General features: G+C 28.6%; 1 protein-coding gene across 1 annotated transcript in view; it reads right to left on the bottom strand.

The window, feature by feature from the left end:
* The window catches only part of rogdi (rogdi atypical leucine zipper), a 23,144-nt gene extending 12,978 nt beyond the window's left edge, over positions 1-10,166 (bottom strand). The window contains exons 1-3 of the mRNA XM_059348034.1: positions 9,816-10,166; positions 3,914-3,985; positions 1,566-1,648 (exon numbers count right to left, since the gene is read on the bottom strand). Coding sequence (XP_059204017.1) covers positions 1,566-1,648; positions 3,914-3,985; positions 9,816-9,890 — 230 coding nt within the window. The 5' untranslated portion in view covers positions 9,891-10,166. The remainder of the gene's footprint in view (positions 1-1,565; positions 1,649-3,913; positions 3,986-9,815) is intronic.
* Between the last annotated feature and the right edge of the window lie 1,009 nt (positions 10,167-11,175).

Below are 11,175 nucleotides of genomic sequence, written 5' to 3'. Positions count from 1 at the left end.
CACAATTGGCCCGCGGGCCGCCAGTTTGAGACCCCTGTATTTTATATATATATATATATATATATATATATATATATATATATATATATATATATATATATATATATATATATATATATATATATAAAATACAGGGGTCTCAAACTGGCGGCCCGCGGGCCAATTGTGGCCCTCGTGACGATATTTTGTGGCCCCCACCTTGATATGAAAGTTTAATGTGAGTTTTATATGAATGGCACTTTACTGTGTTGTGTGTGGAAGGTCCCTTTAATTACTGTTTTTGGTCATTTTGTGTCTTTTAAAAAAAAAAAAAATTGTGTCTTTTTTAGTAATTTTCTGTCTTTTTTTGGTCATTTTGTTTCTTTTTTGGTTCTTTTTTTCTTTTTTAAATAATTTTTTGTCTTTCATGTGTTTTAAAAAATAATAATTTTGTGTCTTTTTAAAATAATTTTGTATCTTTTTGGTAATTTTGTGTAGTTTTTTAGTAATTTTATGTATTTTTTGGTAATTTTGTGTCTTTTTTTAGTAATTTTGTCTTCTTTAATAATTTTCTGTCTTTTTTTGGTCATTTTGTTTCTTTTTTGGTAACTTTTTGTCTTTTTTAAATAATTTTTTGTCTTTCGTGTGTTTTAAAAAATAATAATTTTGTGTCTTTTTAAAATAATTTTGTGTCTTTTTGGTAATTTTGTGTATTTTTGGTAATTTTGTGTAGTTTTTTAGTAATTTTATGTATTTTTTGGTAATTTTGTGTCTTTTTTAAATAATTTTGTGTCTTTTTTGGTAATTTTGTGTCTTTTTTTAGTAATTTTGTCTTCTTTAATAATTTTCTGTCTTTTTTTGGTCATTTTGTTTCTTTTTTGGTAACTTTATGTCTTTTTTTAAATAATTTTTTGTCTTTCGTGTGTTTTAAAAAATAATAATTTTGTGTCTTTTTAAAATAATTTTGTGTCTTTTTAGTAATTTTTGGTAATTTTGTGTCTTTTTTAAATAATTTTGTGTCTTTTTTGGTAATTTTCTGTCTTTTTTTTAGTAATTTTGTCTTCTTTAATAATTTTCTGTCTTTTTTTGGTAATTTTGTTTCTTTTTTTGGTAACTTTTTGTCTTTTTTTAAATAATTTTTTGTCTTTTGTGTGTTTTAAAAAATAATAATTTTGTGTCTTTTTAAAATAATTTTGTGTCTTTTTGGTAATTTTGTGTCTTTTTTTTCCATAATTTTTTGTCTTTTTTTATTAATTTAGTGTCTTTTTCTGGTCATTTTGATACTGCCTCCAGCGGCCCCCAGGTAATTTGAGTTTGAGACCCCTGATCTCAGATCAGTTGTCAGACTCAGGCGTGTGGACTTCACGCTGACTGAAACCAGACTGAGATCTGATCCTCCAGACTGATAAACAGCTTGTAGAAATGATGGTACAGACTCTTTTGTCCTCCGCTGCTTTGATAAATGAGGACCAGAGTGATGAAACAGGACCAACTGACTGACAGACCAGTGAACCATTGTCTTCCATCCATTCTATCCACAGTAACTCCTTAATGAATGACAGTAAACGGTAATAATAAAGTTTTACGTTGAGCTGCCGAGGATGAAGTTCTCCTGTTTCATCTGACTCTCCAGACCTGGAGTCGGCATGCAGAAACGCCTGGAGGCCTCCTGATAACACAGGAACTACATATTAATGTTAGTTACATTATCATGTTTATGGTAACTTCATGTAAACCAGTAGTTCTCAACCTTTTTGAGTCACGACCCCCAATTTAACATGCATGTTGTCCACGACCCCCGCTCACTGAACACAATCTCACATGCACAGTTCAGATCACCCAAAAAAGAAACAAAATGACCAAAAAAAGACACAAAATGAACAAAAAAGACACAAAATTACCAAAAAAGACACAAAATGACCAAAAAAAGACACAAAATGAACAAAAAAGACACAAAATGACCAAAAAAGACACAAAATGACCAAAAAAAGACACAAAATGACCAAAAAAAGACACAAAATGACCAAAAAAGGAAACAAAATGACCAAAAAAGACACAAATTGACCACAAAAAGACACAAAATGACAAAAAAAGGCACAAAATGACCAAAAAAGACACAAAATGACAAAAAAAAAAGACACAAAATGACAAAAAAAAGACAAAATGACAAAAAAAGGAAACAAAATGACCAAAAAAGACACAAAATGACAAAAAAAGGAAACAAAATGACCAAAAAAGACACAAAATGACAAAAAAAGGAAACAAAATGACCAAAAAAGACACAAAATGACAAAAAAAAGGAAACAAAATGACCAAAAAAGACACAAAATGACCAAAAAAGACACAAAATGACAAAAAAAGGAAACACAATGACCAAAAAAGACACAAAATGACAAAAAAGACACAAAATGACAAAAAAAGGAAACAAAATGACCAAAAAAGACACAAATTGACCACAAAATGATCAAAAAAGACACAAAATGACAAAAAAAGACACAACATGACCAACAAAAAAAAGACATTAAGTGACCAAAAAGACTAAAACACATTAACACATGAACACTTTAACACAGTGGAGACAGAGCTGACTTCCAAAATGATTTGGCGACCCCCAGAAATCATCTCGCGACCCCAATTGAAAAAATATTAAAATTAAACTGTGTGTTTCCACTTCAGTTGCATTCTGGAGGACCTCAGGTATCTTACAGGACTTTTCACTGGAGATTCAGAATAAAATGCCCCCATGATATTTACTGTACATGTAAAAGTTAATATTTCTCTCTGCAGGTATATATATATACACATATATATACTGAAAAAAGTGAGAAAGAAAAATAAAGTTTTCATGGTAAGACTTGACAAAGCTCCTGCAGAGTTGACATTATATCATGTTATTATAGTTAATAAACTAACAAAATAACTAAAACTAGAATTGAAAAAACATTTTCGTTAACTGAAATAAAAATAAAAACAAGAGTTTTTAAAGAACGATAACTAACTGAAACTGTATTTTGTGGTTATAAAACTAACTAAAACTAACTAAAATTATAGTGAAAATGTCCTTCGTTTTGGTCTTTGTCAACTTTTTTCAACCGTAAACCTTTTTGGTTGATATGAAATCTATTTCATCTATCTGGTTTTATGACTTAATAAACTTATTGGGGCTATACAGAGAAAAAAATCTCAAATTTAGGAGAAAAAAAAATCTCAAGTTTACGGCAAAAATTCGTCAAATTTACGGGGAAAAATTCGTCAAATTTACGAGGAAAAAAGTGACAAATTTACAAGAAAAATTGACAAATTTACGAGAAAAAAGTGACAAATTTATGAGAAAAAAATGACAAATTTATAAGAAAAAAATTGACAAATTTAAGGGGGAAATTTCTCAAATTTACAATAAAAATTTGACAAATTTAGGAGAAAAAAAGTGATGAATTTACGGGAAAAAATTCTCAAATTTACAATTAAAAAAATGACAAATTTACAAGAAAAAGTTACATTTATTGTGACCTTATTGAATCGGGACCCAACAAATACCCCATTACAAAACAACTACAACTAATAAAAACTAAACTAAAACTAATAAAAACTAAACTAAAACTAATAAAAACTAAACTAAAACTAATAAAAACTAAACTACAACTAATAAAAACTAAACTAAAACTAATAAAAACTAAACTAAAACTAATAAAAACTAATTAAAACTATCAAACTCACTGTAAAAACTAACTAAAACTAACTGAATCTGAAAACAAAAAATCACAACAAAATCAAAACTAAAACTGATGAAACATCCTGAACTATGCTAACCTCGCTGAGTCGTTGTAAACTTTCCTAGTGAACGTGTCTTCGTGTGTTAAATGAGTTGAATGGTTATTAAATATTAATAATAATCATTCTGCAGTAAATAGAGAATATAAACGGAGGTCTGAACCTTGAGGACGTCCTGCAGCTGCTTCAGGACGGCGTGGACTTCTTCTTTCAGCAGCCAGTTGAACTCCTCCTCCTGAAAACAGCCAAATAAACATTAATAATACTGCTAAAGGGACGGGAATGTGTTTTTATATCTGCTCACTATGACTATACTGTATAAATGTCTTGTTATATTTAACCCTCATAATTAACTTTATATTAGAGTGTTGTCATGAAGCCAAAAAAATGTGTGAAAAATGTGACAAATTTACAAGAAAATTGTGAAAATTTACGGGAAAATTTTCTCAAATTTACAAAAAAAAAAGTGACAAATTTACGTGAAAAGTGACAAATTTATGAGAAAAAAGTGACAAATTTACAAGAAAAAGTGACAAATTTACAAGAAAAAGTGACAAATTTACAAGAAAAAAGTGACAAATTTACAAGAAAAAGTGACAAATTTACAATAAAAAAGTGACAAATTTACGGGAAAATTTTCCAAATTTACAATAAAAAAGTGACAAGTTTACGGGAAAATTTTCACAAATTTACAAAAAAAAGTGACAAATTTACAAGAAAAAAGAGACAAATTGACAAGAAAAAGTGACAAATTTACAAGAAAAAGTGACAAATTTACAATAAAAAAGTGACAAATTTACGGGAAAATTTTCCAAATTTACAATAAAAAAGTGACAAGTTTACGGGAAAATTTTCACAAATTTACAAAAAAAAGTGACAAATTTACAAGAAAAAAGAGACAAATTGACAAGAAAAAGTGACAAATTTACAAGAAAAAGTGACAAATTTACGGGAATTTTTTTCAAATTTACAATAAAAAAGTGACAAATTTACAAGAAAAAGTGACAAATTTACAAGAAAATGTGACAAATTTACAGGAAAAAGTGACAAATTTACGGGAAAATTTTCTCAAATTTACAATAAAAAGTGACAAATTTACATGAAAAAGTGACAAATTAACAAGGAAAAAGTGACAAATTTACAAGAAAAATAGTAATTAATTTTGCTCACAGTGTCTCTAAAAATGTCAGAAAACACCTTAAAATGTTTTAAATAGATTATAAATTCATATGAAACAGTGACTTTAGATTGTTTATGTTATAAAGGGTCAAATAAAATATGTATTTAATGTTTTTGATTTCTGCTATGAGCTGCACCATGTTCGTAATCACTTCTATACAGATCAAGCATTTTGTTCCATTCATGCTTCATAAAGCTTGAGAAGTGTTTTTATGTCGTGTTTCTCTGTTCTTTGTTCTTCACGTCTCTTTATTTTACAGGTTTTTACTCATTGACAGTTTATTTGCTGCTTGAAGTTTAAACTTCTCTCCAGTTATGTGACAAGAAAACTAGTGAAATAAAAAGCATTTCCACACTCTTGAGGTAATCTCTGGAAACGAGGAAGTTTCAGTAACATTTCATCATAAATATTATAAAAAATAATTCATTTGGGTCTGAATGTTAACGGGATAAATCACAAAACACTGATAGGAATAAAGCTTTTATCTATTCATCTCTTTCTAATCTCTAATTACTTTTTTTGGTAATTTGAGTCTTTTTAAAATAATTTTGTGTCTTTTTCAGTAATTTTGTCTTTTTTAAGTAATTTTGTGCCTTTTTAAAAATGTTTGTGTCTTTTTAAGTAATTTTGTGTCTTTCTTATGTCTATTCTAATGTTACTGCAACTTCCTTATTTTATGTGTCGAAATGCTTTTTATTTCACAAGTTTTCTTGCTCATTCACACCAAAGTAAAGCCAGTCACATAACTGGAGAGAAGTTTAACTGATACAACTTTAACTTTGACAATGTTATAAGAGTTATAAAGAACTAGAACACAGAAACTAGAAACAAAACGTTTAACAGCTCCAGTGACTGAGGCTGGCAGGAGAAAACACTAAATACAATAATATATTATATATATATATATATAAAATAAATAGAATCAAATACAGAAACAGAAACACCAGAGCAAGCAGAACGCACATTTAAAGCAAAAACTATAAACCAGAAACCAGAATCAAAGTAGATCCTCAAACATTAAAAACGCTCTGATTTTAGTTAAAATGAACTTAGAAAGCAAAAACAAAAAAAACAAATTACTTTAAGAAAAAACAAAATGACCAAAGAGGAGAAAATTATTTTATAAAGACACAAAATTACCCAAATAGACACAAACCTATTAAAAAAAGACACAATATTACTTAAAAAGACACAAAATTATTTTAAAAAGACACAAATTACCAAAAAAAGTAATTAGAGAGATTAGAAAGAGATTAATAGATAAAAGCTTTATTCCTATAAGTGTTTTGTGATTTATCCCGTTAACATTCAGACCCAAATGAATTATTTTTTATAATATTTATGATGAAATGTTACTGAAACTTCCTCGTTTCCAGAGATTACCTCAAGAGTGTGGAAATGCTTTTTATTTCACTAGTTTTCTTGTCACATAACTGGAGAGAAGTTTAAACTTCAAGCAGCAAATAAACTGTCAATGAGTAAAAACCTGTAAAATAAAGAGACGTGAAGAACAAAGAACAGAGAAACACGACATAAAAACACTTCTCAAGCTTTATGAAGCATGAATGGAACAAAATGCTTGATCCATATGACCTGTATGACAGGTTGGAGAAGTGATTACGAACATGGTGCAGCTCATAGCAGAAATCCAAGACATTAAATACATATTTTATTTGACCCTTTATAACATAAACAATCTAAAGTCACTGTTTCATATGAATTTATAATCTATTTAAAACATTTTAAGGTGTTTTCTGACATTTTTAGAGACACTGTGAGCAAAATTAATTACTATTTTTCTAGTAAATGTCACTTTTTTATTGTAAATTTGTCACTTTTTTAAAAAATGTGTCACTTTTTTAAAAAATGTGTCACTTTTTCTTGTAAATTTGTCACTTTTTAAAAAAATGTGTCACTTTTTCTTGTAAATTTGTCACTTTTTTAGTAAATTTGTCACTTTTTTATAGTAAATTTGTCACTTTTTTATAGTAAATTTGTCACTTTTTCTTGTAAATTTGTCACGCTTTTTATTTCACTAGTTTTCTTGTCACATAACTGGAGAGAAGTTTAAACTTCAAGCAGCAAATAAACTGTCAATGAGTAAAAACCTGTAAAATAAAGAGACGTGTGAAGTACAAAGGACAGAGAAACACGACATAAAAACACTTCTCAAGCTTTATGAAGCATGAATGGAACAAAATGCTTGATCTGTATTACCTTTATCACAGGTTGGAGATGTGATGACTAACGGACTAAAGGATGATTCTCATCAACATTACAGCTCAAAGAACATTAAAACAGATTTTATTTGACCCTTTATAACATAAACAACCTAAAGTCACTGTTTAATAAGAATTTATCATCTATTTTAAACATTTTAATGTATTTTCTGACATTTTTAGAGACACTGAGAGCAACAAAATTCATCACCGCAACACATTTTTAAATAAAAAAAAAACAAAAACAAGGTTATTTTCTTTGTCCAGCTCTTAAATATGCTCAAGGCTAGCTGCTATCACCAACATGTAGTTTATTATAATAAACACATATTTTAATTCAAACGATTCTATCATTATCGTAACATTTAACCATTTTTTTAAATCATCAATTTTCATTCAGATTTTGTTCTTTACACATTGTTAAAAACCATTATGTTTGATTATATTCTGTTAAATTATACATTTTTAAACAAATGTATATTTATTTATATAAAGTTTATTAAATATTTATTGTATATAAGTGTGGGGGAAACCATGACATTTTTATCTGGTAATGAATTTGTGAATCAAAAATATGTTTAAAAATATTATTTTAGCACAAAACAATGAATTGTGCCTCATTATGGCTATAATGTTAATTCATAAAAGTGAAATATATTTAGTTTAATAAAGTATGTCCTTATAATCTGCACAGACAGAACTTAGACTGGCTTCAGGAGAATAACTCTTTTATATAAAGCTTTTATCTATTCATCTCTTTCTAATCAGTCTAATTACTTTTTTTTGGTAATTTGTGTCTTTTTAAATAATTTTGTGTCTTTTTAAATAATTTTGTGTCTTTTTAAGTAATTTTGTGTCTTTTTTAAGCAATTTTGTGTCTTTTTTAAATAATTTTGTGTCTTTTTAAGTAATTTTGTGTCTTTTTTAAGTAATTTTGTGTCTTTTTAAGTAATTTTGTGTCTTTTTTAAGTAATTTTGTGTCTTTTTTAAATAATTTTGTGCCTCTTTAAGTAATTTCGTGTCTTTTTTAAGTAATTTTGTGTCTTTTTTAAGTAATTTTGTGTCTTTTTTAAGTAATTTTGTGTCTTTTTAAGTAATTTCGTGTCTTTTTTAAGTAATTTTGTGTCTTTTTAAGTAATTTTGTGTCTTTTTTAAGTAATTTTGTGTCTTTTTAAAATAATTTTGTGTCTTTTTAAGTAATTTTGTGTCTTTTTAAGTAATTTTGTGTCTTTTTTAAGTAATTTTGTGTCTTTTTAAGTAATTTTGTGTCTTTTTTAAGTAATTTTGTGTCTTTTTAAGTAATTTTGTGTCTTTTTTAAGTAATTTTGTGTCTTTTTTAAATAATTTTGTGTCTTTTTAAGTAATTTTGTGTCTTTTTAAGTAATTTTATGAATCAAAAATATGTTTAAAAATATTATTTTAGCACAAAACAATGAATTGTGCCTCATTATGGTTATATTGTTAACTCATATAAAAGTGAAATATATTTAGTTTAATAAAGTATGTCCTTATAATCTCCACAGACAGAACTCAGACTGGCTTCTGGAGATAACTCTTCAATATCTCACATGTATATGGACCATATTTATTTTTCACTGCTGAAATTCAAAGTGTGCACCTTATGTCTGTTTGTATATTATTATTATTATTGTTATTATTATTTCTGAGACATTGTCTCTCGCACTGACTTGGTGGTGTTTATTAATTTCATTGTACCCTGGTACAGTGACAATAAAAAGTGATTCTGATTCTGATTCTCCAGGATCATTTCATAATTTCCAGGACGTTTGACCTGTTTTCTCTTTTTTTTCTTATTTTCCATAACTGGAAAATGAATCAATCGTTCTGCAGGTTCTGCAGGTTCTCCAGGGTGCAGGAGAACCCTGATACACGCAAGTAATTTTCTCAAGTAATTTTGTGTCTTTTTTAAGTAATTTTGTGTCTTTTTTAAATAATTTTGTGTCTTTTTAAGTAATTTTGTGTCTTTTTAAAATAATTTTGTGTCTTTTTTAAATAATTTTGTGTCTTTTTAAGTAATTTTGTGTCTTTTTTAAGTAATTTTGTGTCTTTTTATGAATCAAAAATATGTTTAAAAATATTATTTTAGCACAAAACAATGAATTGTGCCTCATTATGGCTATAATGTTCATTCATATAACAGTGAAATATATTTAGTTTAATAAAGTATGTCCTTATAATCTGCACAGACAGAACTTAGACTGGCTTCAGGAGAATAACTCTTCTCCAGGATCATTTAATAATTTTAAAATTATAATTTCTCTTTTTCTAAATGTTTTCCATAACTGTAAAATGAATCAATCATTCTGCAGGTTCTGCAGGTTCTGCAGGGTGCAGGAGAACCCTGATACACGCTGACTACAGACTGTAAACACACCAACAGGCCCAGAAACACCATCACCACAGTGTGGCTGCAGCACCCATAGAGACCTATGAGAGAAGCTGCAGGATCCTGGAGGCTAGCAGCAGCTACATGCAGCTAATGGACCTGGTTAACCTCCTCGTGATCAATAACAGAGACACAGGTGAGCTAATGCTGGAACAACCGACGGCTCGGTCAGTAGCTACAGACAGACAGGCAGGCAGACAGACAGGAGGACAGACAGACAGACAGGCTGTGTGTGTGTGTGTGTGTGTGTGTGTCTCACCAGCACGGCTCTCTCCACCTGGCTGGCCGCAGACATCTTGGGCAGCTCGGACACGGACCTCTGCTGGTTCAACATGATGAACAAGCCGTCGGTAGACGCCTTATAACGCGTTATAAGCTCTGAATAATGTGACAATGTTGCTAATGCTGTTGGGGAGAACAGGAGCTCTCTGCTGCTGGATTAGAGGACGGGCTGCTGCTGCCTTCACGGGCCCTCGGAGATAACACAACCCTTCACTGGACGCGGGGAAATCATGTAAAAATGAGACGTGAAGAGACGAGATGCTGTTAGAACTGAAGGGATGACGTCATGTTAGGGTACTTAAAAAAGTTACTTAATAAAGACACAAAATTACTAAAACAAAAAGACACAAAATGATAGAAAAAACACCAAAGTACCTAATAAAGACACCAAATGACAGAAAATACATTAAATTACTTAAAAAAGACACAAAATTACTCAAAAAAGACACAAAATGACAGAAAATACATTAAATTACTTAAAAAAGACACAAAATTACTCAAAAAAGACACAAAATGACCAAAAAAAAGTCCCAAAATTACTAAAAAGACACACAATGACAGAAAAAACAATACATTACTTAATAAAGACACAAAATGACAGAAAATACATTAAATTACTTTAAAAAGACACAAATGACAAAAAAAGACACAAAATGATTTAAAAAAAAAAAACAGAATTACCAAAAAAAGACACACAATTATTAAAAAAAGACACAAAATTACTAAAAAAGACAAAAAGGGCAAAAAGACACAAAATGACAGAAAACACTAAATTACTTTAAAAAGACACAAAATGACAAAAAAAGACACAAAACTACTAAAAAAAGAAACAAAATGACAGAAAAAGACACAAAACTACTAAAAAAGGAAAAAAATGACAGAAAAAACTAAATTACTTTAAAAAGACACAAAATGGAAAAAAATACACAAAATGACAAAAAGAAAATACACAGAATTACCAAAAAAAAGACACATAATTATTAAAAGACACAAAATTACCAAAAAAGACACAAAATTACTAAAAAAGACAAAAAAAGGCCAAAAAAGACACAAAAATTACACAAAATGGCCAAAAAAGACACAAAATGACAGACAAAAACTAAATCACTTAAAAAAAGACACAAAATTTACTTTAAGAAAGACAAAAAAGGCCAAAAAAGACACAAAATTGCAAAAAAAAGGACACAAAATGACTGAAAAAACACTAAATTACTTTAAAAAAGACACAAAATGACAAAAAAGACATTATTTAAAAGACCCAAAAAACACAAAATGACCAAAAACAGTAATTAAAGGGACCTTCCACACACAACACGGTAAAGTGCCATTCATATAAA

Source organism: Centropristis striata, chromosome 13, assembly GCF_030273125.1.
Source record: "Centropristis striata isolate RG_2023a ecotype Rhode Island chromosome 13, C.striata_1.0, whole genome shotgun sequence".
NCBI lineage: Eukaryota > Metazoa > Chordata > Actinopteri > Perciformes > Serranidae > Centropristis > Centropristis striata.
This window is presented reverse-complemented; position numbering and strand designations above follow the sequence as displayed.